This window comes from Anser anser (assembly GCF_964211835.1).
Source record: "Anser anser genome assembly, chromosome: 4".
In the NCBI taxonomy this organism is placed as follows: Eukaryota; Metazoa; Chordata; class Aves; order Anseriformes; family Anatidae; genus Anser; species Anser anser.
The window spans coordinates 4,029,753-4,051,139 of record NC_139724.1 but is presented as its reverse complement, the minus strand read 5'-3'; the positions used below and the strand labels follow the sequence as shown (position 1 = coordinate 4,051,139).

At 41.7% G+C, this 21,387-nt stretch overlaps 1 protein-coding gene across 3 annotated transcripts in view; it reads left to right on the top strand.

Annotated features, from left to right (window-relative positions):
* Positions 1-16,075, top strand: part of ENPEP (glutamyl aminopeptidase) — a 38,569-nt gene extending 22,494 nt beyond the window's left edge. For all 3 annotated transcript variants that reach the window (XM_083835019.1, XM_083835017.1, XM_083835018.1), the window contains exons 9-21: positions 2,798-2,863; positions 4,599-4,664; positions 5,609-5,760; positions 9,220-9,299; positions 9,653-9,780; positions 9,896-9,951; positions 10,754-10,904; positions 11,656-11,729; positions 11,839-11,940; positions 12,051-12,221; positions 13,715-13,855; positions 14,821-14,899; positions 15,149-16,075. In XM_083835019.1, coding sequence (XP_083691145.1) covers positions 2,798-2,863; positions 4,599-4,664; positions 5,609-5,760; positions 9,220-9,299; positions 9,653-9,780; positions 9,896-9,951; positions 10,754-10,904; positions 11,656-11,729; positions 11,839-11,940; positions 12,051-12,221; positions 13,715-13,855; positions 14,821-14,899; positions 15,149-15,298 — 1,416 coding nt within the window. In that variant the 3' untranslated portion in view covers positions 15,299-16,075. The remainder of the gene's footprint in view (positions 1-2,797; positions 2,864-4,598; positions 4,665-5,608; positions 5,761-9,219; positions 9,300-9,652; positions 9,781-9,895; positions 9,952-10,753; positions 10,905-11,655; positions 11,730-11,838; positions 11,941-12,050; positions 12,222-13,714; positions 13,856-14,820; positions 14,900-15,148) is intronic.
* The last annotated feature ends 5,312 nt before the right edge of the window (positions 16,076-21,387 follow it).

The window sequence follows — 21,387 nt, the reverse complement described above, 5'->3', positions numbered from 1 at the left end:
AGCAGCTTCTTGTATGGCTGACAGTGGTTCCTATCTGATGTTACAGAAACTTTCCACAGAACATGCAAAATCCACCATTATTAAATCCTGTTTGTTCCTTTCCTCTAAGTTCCCATTATCAGCTAAACAAGAAGTATGCATTTCATTGACTTTAGCTTTCGCTGTGCTTCAGCTAAAATCCGTAGCCATAAGTATTACTTTTATTAGCTAGTCTTGATCCATCCATTTCCATCAGTTTTCTGTTTTCAATTGTTAAATCCTCTGTCCAACAATACAATCAGTATTTATTGCATCATAAATGCCTCACAGTCAAATCATAAACCATGTGAAAACCTGCTTTGTGTAACACTGATGTTCTTAAATCAAGCTAACAAAAGTCAAGAAACATACAGAGCTAAATCAAATGTTCTGGACCAAAACGTATTTTAGTGGTGAGCTAAGCAAGTGGCACACTTTTGCATGATCTGAAAACAAAATGGAGAAAAAAAAAATACCCTAGCATTAATTCATCTCTTTATGCCTAGATAATTGCTACATGAATTTTTATTTTTTATTTTTTTTAGCAAAACACTTGAGGACTCATGCATTGTTTGGGAATAGACTGCTTGGGATATAATTTGGCGTGGGATATAATTTGGCTTGAATGAGAAAGTCTTCGCATAGATTTAGCTCAAATTACTGTTGGTATTTATATATAAATGCGTGACAAAATTAACTTGTTTCTTTTTGGTTCTATTTTGGCTTCTCTTTAGCATTTTTCTTATAAAAACAATCTTCTCATGATAATATTCATCAATAAACAAACAAAGTATAATTTGGAATGCTCTCTGTTAGTTTTACCAGAGCAATTACAGGGCTTATACACTCCTAAAACCCTAATGACATGCCGAAGGATCTGTGGAGCCCTTGCAGTGTATTCTGTAAGTGAACTTCTGACTGCTGCACGATCACAATAGCACTATGAACATACTAGGAAACGTTCCTACTAGGAATGTAGGAAAGCTGTACTAGAGTAGAGCTGGTGAATACACAATTAATATACATAATCCACACTTTAAAAGAAATTGCACTTCACCTTTCCAGTTTAACCATCTCCCTTAATTTGAAAGATTGTGTTAAAATAGCAATGAGATTTTTTTGTCCTTGGAGTTCAAGCATTGATTACCTTTTTGGAAAACAGCTATTTAGCAGTTCTGATAGAAATTTGCTCTTAGGAGTTCTGCATTTTTGGAACTAGAGAAGGTTAAGCTTAAAAGCTGCACATTTCTACCACATACTGTCTTGTCATATACTTGGCACTTAATACATCTCGGTAATAAGTAAAGACATCACAATGAGATGAGGTCAGCTATTCAAATCAAGGTTGCTCTCTTGAACCTTCCCAAATATTTGAAAGAAAGGAAAGTTATGAAAACACCGGGGTTCCTATAACTAGTGATTTTGTTAGCATGAGTTTTTCTCAAAAGCACTCAGTCACTAACTTCAGAGGACGCACAGTGGTCAAAGAGACTGAAAACCAGTTGTATTAAGATGCAGGAATTAACTGTATACTGCAAAAAGGAAATCTCTGCTGCCCCTAAATGCTTGCAAAAGTGCACAGTTCTACTCTTATTTTTAATATAAATGAGAGGGGATGGTCTATGAGAGGTGGTATCAGATAAGAAGTGGCTGAAAGATAAAGCTGAGGAACTGAGATATCACAATGCATAAATGTGGCCTTATGATCACTATTAATCATTAGCAGCTGTTTGATAACCACTAATGGATATCTGTTCTAAGTTCTACTCAATCATTTCTTGAACATATTTCATGGCAAACACATTAAATTACTGTATCAGAAAAGTCATCTGCTGACCAGCTTGACTCTGCAACAATAGTTTGGAAAGCAGTCTGAAGCTTATCTGTTCAGTTACTATCCTGCTACTCGTGCAGCCAAGTTTTTATTCTCAGACACACAAATGGAGGAGACAGGATTTACTAAGAACTCAGATAACATTCTTTTTTTCATGGGACAACTGGATTTTTAAACCATTCATAGCATTAGGCTTTCAGCTGCCCTTTGATTTAGTCGGGAAAATGAAAACATACTGATCTTAAGATCATATTTTGCATTTTAGAATTGGTTTGCATTGATTCTGTTTTTCCTCATTTTGTGCCTATACTGTTCTTTGTCCCACATGTTTGTTTGTTTCACCCTCCTGTATTCCCTTTGTTTCTTTCTTCTTTCAAGGTCGTAATTGATTTATTTCCTCGACCCAAATAAGTCACTTCTCTGATCCCAATTCTACCCTGTTTCAGAGACAAAAGCTCTTACACTGGTCCTAAGCAAAGCTCATTCTGAATCTGGAGCTGGCATCCCCAACAAGTGGTGCCCCAGACTTGCAGCATTTTAGGAGTTCCCTACCTGCTGGGCACTCTGCAGAGCTCTCTTCCTTGCTCGGGCTGGATGGGGCTGGTTCCCCAGATGCCCTCTCTCCTGTTCTGTTGCGAGTGAAACAGGGAGCCCTGCTTGTACAAAGTGGCAGAGGAGTGGGACAGTTACCCCCAGCTGCAAGGCTCAGGGGTGGGCATCTGATCTCCACAAAAGACCAGCCCTCACATGCAGAATTAATCTCCAGGTCTGGGCAGGCAGGCATGCAGTGCCGGGAAGGGGTTAGAAAAACCACTTCTTTAGTCAGATGGATGGTTTCTGCTTTGGCGTTATAAACCATTCGTTCACACGTTGTTTTTTAGGTGAATGGGAATACAGCGTTAGAGCAGCGTGGAATGACCTTCTTCCCTTTCCCTTTGTCCTCAGGGTGCATCGATTCTCAGGATGCTTCAAGACTGGATTACGCCGGACCTCTTCCAGAAAGGGTGTCAGGTACGAGTGGCACCAAAACACACCAGAAAGGCAGCCCTTCCTCAGGTGGCAACAACAAAGCCGTTGTGCAAAAAGTCAATACCAGAGACTCTCTGTCAGTAGCAGAAATATTTAACTCATTTCAGTACTGAGCGGACAATGCCAAGGGGATGCTCCACACTCCCACAGAACGGGAATGTGAACTGCAGGAAGATTTGACAGCCCATCAGTGAGGTCCTAAATTCATGACAGCCGATAGTAGAGAAATTTCCTCAACCCCGCTGTTTGCCCTGCTGTCAGCAAGGATCCCCTCACTCATCTGTAAAGCATGGCTTTGCAGTTTCATATGGCCATAGCCTCCCAATCCACCCAAGCCCAATACGCAGGGAGACTCTTCCTCTGAATTCCCCTGAAAAGTTACAGTGCAGGTTTATCAAATTTGCTCTTAGCTTCTCCCCTTCTAGAAAGCACTTTTTTGGCCACTACAGGAAAGTTGTATTTTCCTTGTATTTTTTCCTTTCATATATTCAGTCAGGACAGTTCTACAGTATGGGAAAATGCAGCCACCTTGTCCACAAAAGTCAAATACTTCCTCTTTACTCGGAGCTTTCAAGAACACAAAAGCAGGTAGCTGTGGCTAACAGTGAGACAAACAGCACCATCTGCTGACTAAACCTCACCAGAATCCAGTTAACAGGGTAGGAATGCACACTTAACGACAGGCAGGTAAGGCTAAGGACAGGAACAGTGTTTAGGATGGGCAGACGCTTACCCAAATACTGTTATTCCTCGTAATGGACATTATAATCACAGCTTAGAGGTGGCCAGCCTGTCCTGCTACCACTCCGAGTCCACAGATCGCGAAACCTGAAATAGCTGCCTCCTCCTAACAGCCTCTTTCGTTAGACAGAAATTTGCAACAGAATAAATACACTGGTGTCCATTCAAATAAAACACGAAGAACTCTTCAAGTACAAATATATTTCATACTAGTGAGTCACACTGGAACTTGCTGGCTTGTAGCGTTACAGGATACATTGGAAGGCAAAGGAGCTTTATCAGACGAATATGGATCCATTTAACCTCCCACGGTAACACAGGGTGGATGTGCTGGGGAGCTTTATGCACAGAGCCAGAAATATCTCTTCAGTGAGCAACTTTATCTTCCGTGATGACACTTTGGTCTTTGCTGGTTTTCTCTTTGAGGTGGATGTATTTAAAACAATAGTTCATAAGAATTGAAGTTGTCTCCTGAGAAATTGATGTATTTATGTCTGTCTGTGTGTATAAAAACCAATCATACCATATCATGAGTGATTTAAAACATTTCAATACTTTCCCACCTACAACATTATCACTAGGAAATACTTTTTATTCAACGGAATGACCTTTTCAGTATTTCTCTGAGGAACTTCTCCATGTTTTCAGCATACGCAAAGCTACAAGGATTGCTTAAAGCAACTGGCTGTCTCCGGTACTTAAGAAATTAAGACAACAGATTTTTATTTATTTATTTATTTATTTTTAGAACAGCCCAATATATTTGTAGCATATCCTACAGGAACCCTGTGTGGTGAATGTTGCCAGTAAAGACAGAGAAATACACCAGTGTATCTGTAACTCAAAGTCCCTCCAGGTTCAACGCACTACCCCCACAGATATTCTGTACAACTGATCCTATTTGAATGTGTGTATTGTTTTCACAGGAGAAGAAAAAGAGCTGATAGTATTTTCACAGTCTTCTACCTCTCTCTAGGCATATTTGAAGAACCACCATTTCCAGAATGCCAAGACACAGCATTTTTGGGAAGCTCTGGAAACGGTATGTTTTGCGGCAATCAAACCCTCACTAATACAAGCTTCAGATCTCACCCTGCTGATTTCAATTTCCCAACCTTTTTGTATTCTGTAGCTCTTCTGTCAATGAGAGATCATAAGCTAGGCAGCATCCCAGTGTATTCCAACGCAACTCATTTCTAGCGAGTATATATTATTTCTTCAGTTTTGGCAGAAGAGTGTGAGGAGTGGAGTAAGAAAAAAGAAAGGAGGCCTTGTTAACAAATCGACTGCTTCTGTAGCATCTCCCCTCCAGTCCAAACTCATTTGATGGGTGAAAACAATCCACATTCACCACACACTTACACCCCTTATTCTCCTTCATCTCTAACAAGAGTCATCAGTTTGAAAGCTCTCAATAGTATCCATTACCAAGAAGTTTTGGTGCTTGTCTCCACCTCCAGCTTCTGAGTCCCATCTGGGTCATTCTCCGTGCCATCACTTTCTGCTCTTTCCATTTTTTTTATTTATTTATTTTTTTTTTGGTCTGGACTTTTCCTTTCCATCTATCTCAGTGGCAGCCTTCTCCAGCTCCTGTCTCTAGTGTAGAAGTTTGTGCTCCACAGAAGGGATCAAATTTGATATTAGTGTAGCTGTTAGTGATAATAATGTCTCCTCCTTCACACTCAAAATGCTGCAAGGTAACTGCTGGCTTTGAAGAAAAGGCTCTTTATATCCTTTCTGTCCTCTTCTGTTCCTTCCTCAGAAGAAAAATGAGAGACTAAGAGTGTGCAAGGGGCCTCAAAAGACACTCAGTATTTCTTGTCTGCGTTACTAGCTAGTCTCCTTTCCATGTACTTCTCATTTCCTCTGGCTGTGTTCAAGTTTCTAGATCATTCCTTCTTTCAGAGATTGTTTTGTTGCTGTTGTTGTTTTTCCTCTTTGGCCTGAGTTTGTTTTTTCACTGCAACCTTCTCCCACCATTCACAGGCCAGTAATAAACCTGTGACCGAAGTCATGGACACATGGACTAGGCAGATGGGCTACCCTGTACTGGAGATGGGAAGTAATTCAGTATTCAGCCAGAAACGTTTTCTCTTGGATCCCAGTGCAGATGCTTCTTCTCCTCCCTCTGATCTTGGGTAAGAGCCTACTGTAAATGTCTGTCCAAACCAGGTAGAAATACTGTAGAGGTACGCACCCTCTCTTACTGATGTGAAAGTAGGCAGTTTAATACCCATTATTGGTAAGCTTACTCTCAGAGCTTGTTTTTAAAAGAAACTAACAGGATTTTTGATGCAAATATTTCAAATTTAGCACGACATCAGACCTTTTCTCAGGGCTTCATTCTCAAACACAGCGGAGTGAAACTGGACAGGGTCTCTCACAAGATCTCAGTCCCATGCATGGACAGCTCAGATGACTGCAAGACACCTGCTGAACAACTACAAATTACTGTCTGCCAGAACAAAGAAAAATGGCACAAAATTGTCTTTGCCCAGAAACCAGATACTATGATCCAGGTATCTTAGACCATGAAAGCTTATTCCTTTTCCTGTATTGCAGAGGATGTACAATATATCACAGTACAGGGTCTTCTCTACATCTCTTAAAAACATGAATTACTGTGAAATAGCTGGTCATGTATAAATGATATGAAACCTCATCAAGAGCTGTTTTTTTCTTTTCCTCCTGTTTAGCTCGCGGTGGTATTGTTTAATTTTAACCATATAAACAACAGTCATAAATAGCCTTCTCAGACTTAATGTGTCCAGACAACCATCTGTAGATATACATCTACCCTCTTCAAGACAGCTGGGATACTGAACAGAAGCATATTTGTTAATTACCAGATGACCAGCTTAAGGGGAGACGAACCCTGCCTGTGGGGTGGTGGAACAGCATGGAAAAATGACTCTGCTACACCATAGCATTAACCAGCTGAGTTACTGTTCCAAGCTGCCATTGTGTATATTCTTAGCCAGCCTCAATTTTGAGGCAATGCAACTTTGCTAATGCTCCAGTGGAAAAGATTCAAATTACCCCATATTAGGAAAGTCTTGCTCATTCCTTCAACTAGCCCCATACAACTAAACCAGTAAAAATTGCATGTATGAACAGGAAGCAAGTTAACCCAAATGCATTTCCCACTAGCTTTTACTAGTTATTTTAATACAAAGAGCAATAACAATGAGAAAGCAAAGAAACAACTGTGTTTCTGCTTTAAAAGAAAACACTTGAGCAATGGGAAGACCCATGGCACTGGCAGTTTTGGATAGGTATCAAAAGAGTTGGGATGAGATTATTAACCAAGCATTTGCGATGTTGTACTTCTCCCAACACAAGCAGAAAAGTTTGCTGGTTTTGAAGCACCACTAGCTGCAAACTCCACCCCTGTGCCAGATGAAGACTGATGTTACAGACTATTCAAGCAAAAATTACCTCTTTGTGTTAAAAATCTCGACTTATTGCACTATGCTCTGAGATAGCAGACTCAGGAATCTGACTTTTGCCTGACTTCAAGACTTACAGTACCTTGTCATTTGTTATTTTTTGAGAAGAAATCCCAGCATGGTTCCTACCTTAACCCGTCAAGAACCTGAGCTGTGCACTGCGCCTGCCATTTCTAAAGCAATAGGGAAATTTGATTCTCAATGTGCAGTTTTTATAAATGACTTAGAAATGAAATGCAGTAATAATACATATCATTATGCTGATATTATCTATCCTGGGACAGACTTACTACCTTGCCTAAAAGTCCATTGAAAGTCATTACCTCCTCCTTCAACCCTTGGAGATGAGAGTGAGAAAGGTTTTAAAGAGATCCTACCAGATCCAGATGAGGCTGGCCCACTTCACATCTGGATGCAGTGTTTTGATTTAAGCAGTGAAGAGTCCAAGTCTTGTATATGCTTTATTCTCTGAACCCTGCAGGGATGGTATCATAAGCTGCCTGCTTGTTTCAAGTTTGTTTGGCTTGAAAGAGTCCTCTGCTGCATGCTGGCACTCAAAAGAAATAGTAGTTTGAAAGCTTGTGCTCTTACAATAGTGCTGCTGGGCAAATATGTGGCTGCAGCATAGCATGTCAGGAACACGTCCTCAATGTGCACAGTTAAGAGGACATAGCTATTGTATCAGATGCTCAGGAAAAGTATTTATGCATGTAATCTCAAGAACATGCAAAGAAAACTAAATAAAATTCCCACTACTAAATGCATTTCCAAGCCTTTTTTTTTTTTCTTTTTCTTTTTTTTTCTTTTAAATGTCTTTTATGGGCTTTCTCCCGAGGAAACACAATACTGAGGCTTCTGGCCAAACAATAACCTTTCAAAATTCCACAGCAGTAAGCTCCATAAGAGTACTAGTAAAAACTCAAAGTGTATAAATCTGTTAAAATGTTTTTGTTTAGAAGATACAAAACAATAGCTGATGTTTCTTCCTGGAGGCAGCAGGAGATGCCATAACCCTCATTTTGGTATTTCCTAGAAGTTAATGACCATTCACTTAATCCAGGGCTGTAAAGAAGGCTCACGTTTTCCTGGAGCACTTGTCAGCAGGGCACTTCAGATGGAATAAATATCTCCTTGGGATGGACTGTAATGTTCTAACATGGAAAAAAATAGCTTATTAATTTTAGCAGCCCTGTGTAGGTGGCAGTGCAGGTGTGCCCGTGGCTTGCTCTGCTCTCCTACTTCTCTGACTGTCCAGTCATACTCTTGGCCGGGCTGTGCTTACAGCCCAAATGTCTAAGCGTTGGGCTGTCCTCACTCAGCTTGGACACAGGGCATAGCCCAGGCTGAGAAGCCTGCACTTGGCCACTGGGGGTATTTGTGGAATTGAGGAGCAAGAGGTAAGGTCACACTTGGCCCTCGGTGCTTTACAGTCAAGGAATTATGGTTGTCTCAGAGAAGGAGAAGAGGGTGGAAATGGCAAGAGGTCTTACTGGCTGTACGGCAGTGGTTGCTTAAGCTCTTTCAGTTTTCCCATCTGTAGAAAGGGTTTAATAACACTTAAACACTTGTTTCAAGTGAGCGTTATAAAGGTTATCTGGTGTCTGCAGAAAGCCCTAGCCATATTAACACTGACATGAACCATCCACATATAATCGTCTTTTACTAAATTAATTGGTGTGTGCCCTGCTAGATTATTATCTGATATGACATAAAGATACTACTTAAAGCTGCGTGTTCCAGAGTTATGATAATTAGCTACACAACAGAGTACACCAGAAATTCATCCACACAATCTCTCTCTGATTACAGGTAATTACTCTCTCCAGCACTGTTACCAAGAGATGAAGAATGATGTATTCTGAACTGCCCTAGCAGTTCCATTGATTAAAAAAAAAAAAAGAAAGAAAGAAAGAGAGAGAGAGAATCTGGCAGATCGTGCAGCTGTCATACGTTAGACACATAATCAAAAAAAAAAAGCTGGGGGGGTTTACGAGGGGTATTTGGTATATTTATACATGCATAAATACACAGTTGGCTTCATAAAACACGGTGTACACATTAAGCCCATTAGAAGCATACACTGGAATTTTATTTTTAGCATTTGATTTCAAATGTCATTTGATTCTCTTTCTCTTTAAATAATTTCAGTTACAAATGGAATATACCAGTGAAATGGGGACTGGGGAATTCAACGAATTATACTTTGTACAACACATCAGATTCTGCAGGTAAACTTCCCCTACTCTTTTACTAGCAATGCACTGATAAAGCTTTTCAATGTCAATCTTCAGCCTAATCACAGAGGTCTCCATCTTAAATTTAAAAACTAGCCAGCCTCAAGTAATTACCACAATTCCCTATTCTAACACAAGTGCTGGTATCCATTAATGTCTATAATAACTCATTGTTCCTCACAGCCATTTATAATAACAATAATCATAAATATAATAATTATAATTGAGGTCTGGATCTTATTTTGATGTTCATTAAAACCAAATACTACTTTTGGAGCCAAGACATCTCCACTAAGTTCTATGTCGTATCAGATGCACAAACTGATCACTGTTGGTTTGTTTTGCAGGAATTACAATAACATCATCTCCCGATTCTTTTGTGAACGTGAATCCAGACCACATCGGATTTTATCGTGTGAATTATGATAATCAAACCTGGACCGAGTTAAGCAGGCTTCTGCTCAACGGCCACGGAGTGAGTGTCATAACATTAACTTGTCTGTTTGGTGTCTTACAGAAGTCTGTAGAGACAGTTTGTATCTGGAAATAATCTATACATTCTTGATCACCCTCTTCCTCTTTTCATACAGAATTTATCAGCTGCTGACCGTGCGGGGATTTTGGATGATGCCTTTTCTTTAGCAAGGTAAACTAATTCCCTGCAGAGACTTCAACACAGGTTTTTCACTTTCCATTGCCTCTTAGAATTAACTCAGGTGATTGAAAGAAAAATTCTGAATTTTTTACTTTTTTTTTTTTTTTTTTACTTATATTGTCCTTTCAAAAGAACAAATACAAGTATGCATTGGTAACCTGCAGTACTAACATAGTCAAGAGAAATGCTCCCTCTCTGCTCAGTGGAAGAAAAAGGAGGAGTTCTTAGAAAGGGGTGCTTTTGCCATGTAGGAAGCAATGATAAAAGCACTCCAGAAGAAGCCAGGTGTCCAGAAAATCAGAGGTATGCCTTCAAGGCACAGCGTGGACATTAGGAAGTTCCCACCTCAGCTACCTTGTTTAGAAACTTGCTTAGATACTTCTAGCTCTTGCTCCCAGCCATGCTGACGCAGATGAACTTTAGGTGAACTCTGTAATAGCCCGTAAGTCTGAAGCTCTTCACCTTTTCAGCATGTCTCCAGAACCAGCCATTTCTGTTGTGGGACACGATTTAATACACTCGGTTGAGGGCTGCCCACTTGTGGGTGCGCTGGGCTGCTGCACAACATGGGCAGCTTCTCATTACAGTGAGAGCTCCTGCAGTTAGGCATTGGCCAACAGTGGTCCTCAGTGATCTCTTTGGAAAATGCGTCCCACATTACATACCAGACTGTTTCCCCCGTCAAAATTTATTATTTCGGACCTTCTAAAGTGAGTAGCCTTCTAGTATCTTTAAAGAAGTGAGTTCTCCAAATTCATTAAAATAACAGAAGTTATGTTTTCTCCTTCCTCAGAGCTGGACTTGTGAGTTACTCTGTTCCTCTGGAGCTCACAAAATACTTAACAAATGAAGCAGACTATTTACCTTGGCATAGAGTTATATCATCTGTAACTTACATCGCAGATATGCTTGAAGACGATACAGATCTCTATCCCCTGTTTCAGGTGATGAAGCAAAAATACATTCCTACATGGCACTACTGGATCTGACAGTTCAGTATCTGTAATGGCAATAATATTGAAGTTCAAGTGATTTTCAGTGTTGCTGAGCTATCAGGATTTACTTTTTGTTACTGTACTCAAAAAAGTGCTGAAAGCTGCTTAGTACCAATCTCTGAATTACCTGGATCAATTCAAGTCTATGTACTTGGAGGAAAGAAATTATGCCTAATTATTCGTATAATCCATCACCATAAGCCACAATACAGTCATTTGTTTCTGAAGGCTGCTCGGCATCCACTAAATAAGGATGTATTGGGCAACAAGATCTCTGACACTTGTCCTCAACGTGAAGAACGGCTACATCTCAACTTGTCAGTCAGAAGGTTTGATAGTTGACCTGAAGCTGAACATGATTCAATGGTCACTAAAATAACTATGTCCTGAATTCAGGATTACCCCTGGAAAAAATGTTATGGCAGTGTGCCTTTGCTATACCTTGGTTTTCATTTTGGAGCATGGGCAAAGCTCGAGAGAAGCAGACTCTGCCGTTCTGACTGACTTTGCCCTTCAGTCCTACAAGCAAGAGTGTGTGAGCATGCTGTGGCGATCTGGAAAGATTGTGTGTGTGTGTTTGTATTACTTTTTGTTTAAGAGATGCTAGTTCTTGGAAAATAAATGAGAATAACCTATAAAGATAAATACGCTGTTCTTTAATGAAATCTATACAAATAACCAAACCCTGTTTCTACTTCAGGAATATTTTCGCCATCTGGTAAAACCCATTGTGAATAAACTGGGCTGGAGTGATTCTGGAGGCCATTTGGACAGGTTGAAAAATCTTTCTTTCTTTCTTTCTTTTATGATATTATTGGTGGTTTCAAAGAATGCTAAGCAGAAGGAATATTTCTCTCTCTCTTCCCTTCTCTTTCTTTTAAAGGCTTCTTCGTGCATCTGTTCTCGACTTTGCGTGCAGCATGAATGACCCAGAGTCTCTGGGCAGTGCTTCTCAACAATTTGAGCAATGGCTACAAGGAACAACGTGAGAGCTCATGATTTTTGTGGCTGGTGAATAACACTGCCTGTGACGTGGTCACAGATCTCAAGCAGGAAAGGGGGAAGAATATTAAAGTGCTTTTTTCTTTATGCTAGCATTGCTGTAAATCTCCGACTCCTGGTATATCGCTATGGGATGCAGAACTCCGGCAATGAGTCATCGTGGAATTACATGTTCAAGATGTACCAGGAAACTTCATTAGCACAAGAAAAAGAAAAACTGCTGTATGGCCTGGCGTCAGTGAATAACATCAGCCTTTTGGACAGGTGATTTACATACACAAAGATTATTCTTTCCCTTGAGACGCAACTATTCACCGTTTGCTCATTCACCTCTCCTCTCTCCTGTGCTGTCATTTTGTCAGATTACAGCATGAGGAATGCAACACATTTTAAAGCACAGTTATCTAACACCCCCCTCCGAGATTGTGCCATAGTAGAAAAAAAGCCTTGCTCCTTTAGTGGAAAGATGTTGAACATGTAGTTGTTTCTGCATGTGATCAACAGCCTTCAGCTTTTCCAGCAGTGCCTTCATCCTGTGTAATTTTAGCTGCCTAATAGTTAGGCAGCAGGAGAAAAATATTCTTCTACATTGCTTCTATAATCAGGAAAGGGAAGCAAGACTTACAGAGCACTGTTCATCCCAGACCAGGAAAGGGACTCAAAATCAAAGGGTACCGATGCACTGATGGGGAACCTGATTGCTGTGCCAGGCTGGTGCAGCCGTCAGACTGGGCGAGCACCTCCCCTGGCTGTGACTCTGCATGGCCACACCAATTCCTTTAAGCTTATCGGATACCTTTGTGTGCAGTTGTACCACAGAGCAGAGCCACAGGCAAACATCTTCACTGGGACCATACACCACTTTGCTGGAGCTCTGTCTAAATATCATAAAAAGGAGCAGTCTCTGCGTGAATGAGACCCAGGTTTAGACAAGATGAAACAAGGAAGTACAGGAGGTTCAGGAAGAGTAAATAGAAGAGTTGGAGTAATTAAAATAGTGGTAGGAGGCAGCTGTATTCATAAATTCTTGTGGCCACAAGAGCCATAACCTAAAGCCATTCAGTAAGTAATCACTGACATGATGAAGGCATTAATTAATTATCTAGATCAACCTAAATTTGCAAAAAATAAAGAATCCCTCCTAAAGCAGGGAAAATTTGCCTCTTAATTTGTTATTAAAATACCAAGGGAGGGAAAAAGAGCAAACGGTTTGATAAATTGTTTCTGGCACCTGCATATAGGAAAAAAAGAGACAAAACATAATCCCAACACATGACAGCCAAAGGCTCTGCTGCTGAGAAGCCATGACCATGCTCCTCATTGCCCTGCACACGTGCATGCTGAGGGATCCCCCCTCTGTAGCCATCAAAACTGTATTCACAAATAAAAAAATAAAAAAATAAAAAAAATTTGGGCTATTTTCAAGTAACTTAGCGGCATGAACCCTACTTCTTTTCTAAACAGATGCTCAACTGTCCAGGTTACTTTCAATACTCTATGATCTCTTAATACAGTTTTCAACGGGTAGTTATGTTTTAGATTGGTGTACTTCACCATTAAAATGCTTTCGACAAAAATAATATTCCTGCTTGGAAATGACTGTAAATTGTGGTGGCAAATGCTTGAGAAACATAGGCATTAGCACTGCATTATTTCTCTTTGACATCAGTGAAGTCTGCATTGAAAGTATTAACTTATTATTTGCTTTCCCTGGTAACAACCATGAAAGGCACTGATTCTTACGGGATTTCCTTTAGGTATCTGAAATACGTTTACGACACCAACTTCATCAAAAGCCAAGATGTGTTCACAGTCCTGAGATACATCTCCTATAACACCTATGGGAAAACAATGGCCTGGGACTGGATTCGGCTTAACTGGCAATACTTAGTTGACAGGTACGTTAATGATCTCATGGAGTAGTTTAGGTCTACAGGCCTTTCTCTGTTGTCACTGTACAGCCATAATCACTGTCTTCTTCTTTTCTCTGGAAAGGTAAAGTTTGTGAGTTTCCTTTCATTTCTGTAAAAGCAACCAGTTCTTATGCTCAGCTTCTTTTCATAATGAAAACCAAAAGCATAACCAACACAATTACAGCCACCTTCTGTGAAAAAGTACTTGGCTGCTAACTCAAAAACCATTCTTTCCCTAAATGACCATTACCGATAAATGGTGATGAAAAAGTATAGAAAGTTCCACTAAACATGTAGAAATCTCTTCTTTTTGCATGGAAATGCTCTGCAGTAGTCAGTCATGTCTCCACTCTGATGTAGAGTTTTCCTTCTCTTGATTTCATAATGAGAAGACAGTGTACAGAGCAGTAATTTTAGAATTAAAACCCTTCTGGTGGTAACAGCAAGCAGCAGGAGGTACAGACGAGCAGTGGAAGTAACAACAAACCTCTTAGTTTTGCTCCTCCCTGTTGGAGTGACTTCCCTCTCCTTCCTTCCCCTATCTAAATGCTGGGTGAGGGCACAGAAACAGAACCCACCTGCTAGCCTAGAGCTGCGAACCAGGCAGTGTTTGTATTGCTAAGCAGTTCATTCCACAGCAGGAGATAGACCTGGGAGGACCAAAATATCTTGAAACGCCCGATTTCCAATGTGAGACAATAAACCATAAATTAAAATAATAATAATCCCCCAGAAGAAATCATTCCATTACTAGACTTATTTGAGAACAGTATAGATATTCTCTAGGAGTACCATTTTTCACGTGTTTCCAAAAATGCTGAAATATGGGTGCATCTGTTTTATTATAGAGCTGTTAGAAGTTTAAGCTTCAGATAATTACTTCTGTCTTTTATTTTGAACAGCTTTGCATCAAACATTATTATTATTATTATTATATTTTTTTTCCCTAGATTCACTATAAATGACAGAAACCTTGGCCGAATAGTAACCATCAGCCAAACCTTTAACACTGAACTCCAGCTTTGGCAGGTATGGTGCCAGCACTTCTCTTGGTTCTAAGCCATCACGTTTTAAAAGCTACTGGTCAGAAAACTGGACTTTTTATTCCCTAAGTATCTAGAGCAGTATGAATTATTGTAAAGCTTTACCAGTGCTACTAGCTTGAGCTTAAATATCACTCTCACCCCCAACTGCACTTGATCTGGTCCCCATAAAATCCTACTTGCCAATGACGGCGTTATCTGCTTCATGCCAATTCTTTCTCTCTCTCTTTTCCAGATGGAAAATTTCTTTGAGAAATATCCTAATGCTGGGGCAGGAGAATCACCCAGGAGTCAGTCAATCGAGCAGGTGAAGACTAACATTCAGTGGCTGAAAGATAACAAGGAGGAGATACGAGCATGGCTAGAGTCATGGAAAGGCCCTTAAAGTCTTAGTTAAAAATACCAGGCCTTCATTCTGGGCGTGCAGATCCTCGGAGATATTTAGCAATGCGGATTTCTCACCTAGGTACTTTAGGGGACCAAGGTCTAATATTTTTTCTGCAACCACTCAGGAGACCACTGCCAGAGCAATGTTTGTGTAGCCGCTGATCCTGGATCCTGCCAGCGCTTGTGCACATGAATAGCTTTGTATTTTGAGAGATTCATTTGCCTGAATAAACAGGACAAATATTTCAAGTTACTCAAGGCAGAAATGATGGCAGAATTGGGGTCCTTGCTTATCAAGCGGCTCTCAGGCCTTCCATATACCACTCTGAAAAACTACTTCATGGTTGATACAGAAATACACCTACGACACTCAGGGATTCCTTTCCATGTGCACCTTGTGGGAGCTTTGTTCTGGAGAAAAGGGAATTATGCAGTGATTTAAACTTTGCCTGAAAATCGCCCCCTATATTTATATTCATTTACAAAATCTACATTTGGGATTTAGCTTTGCATTCTTAACCTACAGAAAGGCCGGTTAAGCTTCCATCTCCATTGATTTTTGAAGTTTAACTACTGGTACACAAGGGATCAATATTATCAGCTACTTTTTCAATGTTATTAGTTGGGATTCTGTAGCTTGGGGAAGGGGTTGTCTTAGTTATTTTTGTCTTATTTCTAAATCTTGTCAAAAGAACTTGTGGCAGCCTTTACTGCAGACAAAGACAGATGGTACTTGCTGTCTCCTTTCTTAAGGAAAAATAAAATTTAGAAAATCTACCTGAAAGTCTCAGTCTCTTTCTAATAAAGTGGGAAAACTGCATGGCATATAGAAAAGCAGCCATTTCATATGGGGTACATATAGCTTCAGTGACTTTTAAGGGGAAAACATCTACTCCCTCTTCCGAGGAATTAAAAAAATGGCAAAGTCAGGCAGAGGACTGCAAATCAGTAGACAGCAGAAGCACAGGCAGCAAAGAAACAACTCTCTGTTTCCAGTCCCTCTGCCACTGCGATGCTGGGGAAGGCACTGGGGCCACTCTGCCTGCCTCTGAGCTGCGTCTTGACACTGTACAGGCAGCAGACGTGAGCATCGGCCCCATCCTCACTGCCTTCTCCCTGGTCTCCTGGGTGGAAAGGAGCAGCAGAAGGGAAGCAGCTGGAGCTGGTCCCTGTGTGAATGCCCCAGGAGCAGGGCCACAAAGCATCTCCCCGTAGGTAGATCTGGGAGAGGTGAGGCACAGCTGTCTGGAAACTGCAGTGAGATGGGATGACAGAAGCACGGAAAAGCACTTCTCTTCCCTTTAGCCTGCAATGCTATTCAAAGGAAAAGCTGGAGATGCTGAAGAGGTGTCTCTGATGTACAGAAATGCTGGGGTACAAGCTCTGCCTGCCTTTGGGCTTCTGTTCAGCACAGGGGGCTCCAGAGAAGCCCATATAGTCACAGGTGGAAACAAACACTTTACCCTACTCCCCCAGGAGATTCAGGGCTGGTACAGTTTTGGGCCTCTCCCTAGATACCCAAATAGCTGCAACAAGCCCAGACTGATCTGGTGACCAAGTCAGCTGTCCTGTCAAAGGAAAATGTCAGCAGCCATTTGCCTCCCACAAACAAAACATGACAGGATGCTGACTAACAGTGGTAACAACTGGCTATAGGCACCAGCTTCTCTTTAAGGCCAAGAGGCAGCAAAGGGCCAAGCAATTTCTGCCAGGTTTTCTTATTTTCAGATTGATACACAGAGGACAGCGAGAGTGAAGCAAAACCACCAGCAGATCAGGCCATGGGACCGGCCTTGTTCAGCTGCCTGCTCGGGAGGAGATGTATGGGTTCGCCTCCATCATTCTCCATTTTCAGGGAGTGAATTGGAAGCCCAGAAAACGAGTAACACCTCTCTTGGTGTCAAGGTCACAGACTGGTTTGGCCACCCCACGCTGTAATGCTGTCAGCACGCTGTAGTGCTGTGACTGGGCAGTAGTACGTACGGTCAGCGCACAGAATTTCGCTTGGGCTGCAGGTGCTGTTTGTTTTAGTGACAGGTATTTAACTCCTGCTGACCACCATGTGGAACGATGCAGAACTGACACAAAGATGCTCAAGGAGCTAGCTCAGCAGTCTTCCCTTTAAGAGAAGGCACTGAAATCTGGCAGAAAGAACTGATTCTTTAACTGTTCCTATGCTTCTGTCTCAATTTGCTGTAGGAAGAAATGTGTGAATGGGCTAAGATTAAGCAGTTAGTTTGAGAGATTTCTAACCTTTGTAATACGTAGGTGCTGCTACCGTGGAGTGGGCTCAAACTTGTCTACCTTGTTAGCTACAGTGGTAGGCTTTCATCAGGGAAAGCACAAGAAGGCACGAAGATTTGCTGCGGTGCTCGAAAGCTCTAACAAAATCAGCCTTCATCCCAAACCCACAGACACAGCACTATTCAAGACAAGGCACATATCGGTAGTACCGTGCACTGCTGTCGTGGAAAAAAACCAAAAAGGTCAATCAGAGAGAGACAACAGAAAAATACCACTAAGGCAAAGAGAGAGCAGGAAGCCAAGCACAAGCCTGAGCAAGAACTGGGCGCATGACCCTGCGTGCATGGAGGAGAGAAAGGGATTTAAAGTAGTGAACCAAGAAATTGCCTCCTGTCATTGCAGTCCTGCCCCACTCAGGAAGACAGGAGGACCACGTGCAGCTTTTGTGCCTGAGTGGTATTTGATCAGAGAGACATTTGGCCAGTGCTTGGGTACTTCTGATGTTACAGAAAGGTTTGTTGGATGTCTGCATTGATCTTAAGTAGGTGGGTGAACGTGGAAGTAAACCGAAAAGCCCCAGAAGAAGGCTGCTTTTATAGCACGATAAAGGTTCTGTCAATTTTAAATAATGTTCTCTAGATTATGCAGTGCTCTTGCTACCCTAAACAGTTCATGGAGAATGTACTGTATGGCATGTGCCTCTTTCAGACTGTTTGTCCTAGACGGATAACAAATCTGGTACATGCTAAATCTTTCGGTCAGGAACTAGTGCATTTACAAATGGTCTGTGATAAGCTTAAGAATGCCAATTTGAAACTGAATCCAAAGAAATGTGAACTGTTTTAAAAAGAGATAATTTTGCCTTGGTCATTCGATCAGCGAGGAAGGAATTTCCACTGATAAAGCCAAGTGAGGGAGTGCAGAACTGGCTGGCCCCTCAGACCCGCACAGCTTTGGAGGCTCTGCTGCTGCTGTTGTACCGGAGCAAAGGCTATTGCACGCAGAGAGGTAAAGAAACGCTTTGAGTAACCAAAGTGCAGTGTGGTGGACTTAAAGAGGGGCCATTTGTGACTGTTGTAGTGTTGCCTTACACCAGCCCTACAAATCTTTTTCATATCAGCCACAGCTGTGTGTCCTATAGAGCCTGAGCCTGTGTGCCCCGGGAGGCTGTAAATTTGATAGGTACACGAAAATGCTTTATCTTGATGATTCAGGTAAAGAAAGGACTGAAAACATCACATTATTGCACAGAAGAACACAAAAAATGAATAGCACCAATGCAAATGCCAAGGGGTTTACAACTCCCCAGCTGAGTCAGTTTCTAAAACAGCAGTTAAGATCACTACACAGTATGCATACATAAAACCCACCATACACCTACGGTATGTCTCTCTGTTGAAACGGGACAGGATTAGGAAGTAGCCCTCCCATCATCCTGCAATGACCAGTGCCATCTCCTAGCTACCATCATGTTGGGTAATGGCATCTTCCAGCAGTCTGGGGGGCTCACGGTGAAAAGTAGCTTGTAGAGGGCACGGGAGAGCCCAGCCAAGTGGGATCAGAAGCACGGGGCCTCATCCCATTGCTATCAGCAGCAATACTATGCTGTCAGGTTAAGACTTCATCTTGTGTTGTTATACATATCCAATTATGAAAGTTAGTCAAACAAGGCTGTGTTTGCTTTCCCTAGTGTTTAGGCAGTTGACCTGGAGGTATTCCAACTTCACACCCACATTTACAGCACCTAAATGTATGCCTGTATGTGGAAAACTGGTACAGGAACATACAGCCAGATGAGACTAAGGTGTTCTCCAGCTCACAGGTACCACAGTGACTCATACGGCTGCCCAGGTGTCTGAGCATTTCCAAGGTACATTCTGGAAAAAAAAAAAATCTATTTATCAAAGCACCTGAATTGTATTAGGTTCAGATAAATCTGAGAGGTTCTGGCTTCACAGAGTATATTCTAAAGAGCTGTGAGTGAAGAACAAATCCTGAGAAACACGACCATGGCACAGTATCTGAGAGACCTTGCTCTTAAGTAGCACTCACTAGCTGTTTCAGTAATCTCTCACATACGGAAATCTTTTCAATATCAACCCTCGGTTCTTCACACACTGATGTCCAGGGATTTCTGTCTGTTTGCTGGTGGTTTAATGACGCTGAAGCAATGTGTACAGGTGGTCTCAAGAAGCAGGCAGACAGGGAAAGGAAGAGATCTAGGCATGAGAGAGCACTGGAGTCTAACTCTATGAAAGGGAGGCTGGGGATACAAGATTCTTATTTTTAATAAGAATTAAACCTTAATTTTAAGTAGATGGTGGAGTTGTATGTGCGATATCCACTGTACAACCTTTGCTTTAGCTTAAATTATCAATGCTAACTTTTCTTTGGAGATGGATGAAATGGCCAGGTGACCTCTAAATATCCTTTCCAGCACTTCTGAATTTTTTTAAACAACTTGCAGTGAACTAGAGTCTAGTCACAGATATATTTTCTTCCAGGGAGTGCAAAGCCAGTTGCATATCACGAGGTCCTGCCACAGCAGCTTTCCCATTCTGCATTGTCTGCTGTCAAATTCATTCAAACAGCTTGGTGAAGAAGCCAGTCCAGCCAGGAACCGCATGCCACAGAGCTACAGATCTCACACCTGTAGCAGGTCTGCAACTTCAGGGTATTTTCATGTCTTTTGCAAAGAGGGAGCCTGAAACAAAACAACTGCAGGACACTCTCCAGAGGATAGTCACTGTAGCTATAGCCAGAGAAAAAGTTGCAGGACATTATGGCAAGAAGTTGTTAATGCCGCAGATCAAGTTCTTATGAGCCAAAATAGTTGCTGTGGCAGTCTAGGAGGCAGATTTTGCAGGTGTCTGGTGGGCAGCCAAAAACAGATTTGATTCATTTATTTTAGCAAATGCTCTCTTTCAGCAAACTGAAATTATGGCCCACCCAGGTTCGTTAAGCAAGTTCAGATGGAGAAAACACTGCGGACCTGAAGCTACAAAATCACTGATGAAAAGTCATCAGCTCCCTTTTTCTTAGGCTGGAGCACTTACAAAGAAAGCAAGCAGATCAAGGCTCGGTTCCATCTCCTCCACAGAAATGCAAAAAAATTCTTCCACGTGACAATATACCAGGCCTGGTCGTTCAAATTCCCACGTGGTACTTAAATAATAGTCAGGACTAAAAGCAAATGAGTAGCTTTCTAGTTTGGTCCTTCACATGAGTATCTGAAAACACAGGAATGCCAGACTGCTGTATTTTATTATTACTTTAAGTACAGATGGATGTCCTCAACAGAGACTGCTAATAAGCTCAGACCTGCATTAACAGGCCCTAAGCAAATACAAACGCATAGGATCAGAGTTGTAGAGTACAGCGGTTTGAGCAACAGCCCGAAAGGGAAGGCATGCGGTTTGAAATTCTCTCCAGCAGAAACAATAATTCACCAAGTCTTCCACCTCCCGCACAAGGTCTCCGACCGCTGCACGTAAGGGGCGTTCCTCTGCTCTGGCGCTCTGGTAAAGGCAGCCCTTCTTGTACTTTACCACTTCAAGGACCCCAAACCAAAAGGCTGAGCCCTGTGGAAGGGCACAGTTCTGTGTCAGGCTAGGCAAGATTTCAGCTTTTCATTTCCCCTGCCCAAAACAAAGCTCCATTCAAGCCACACAGGCTCGCTCCTCTCCTCCCTAGTTCAGGAGAAAAACAAACAAACAAAAATGTGCTCCCCTAGCGAGTGCCCCAAAATAACACGACTGCTGGCTTCACACGCGGGCTGCCGAGCTTCCCGGCCAGACTGCAAGGGAGGAAAGACAAGCTCCAGGCAGGAAAGTGAACCAACAC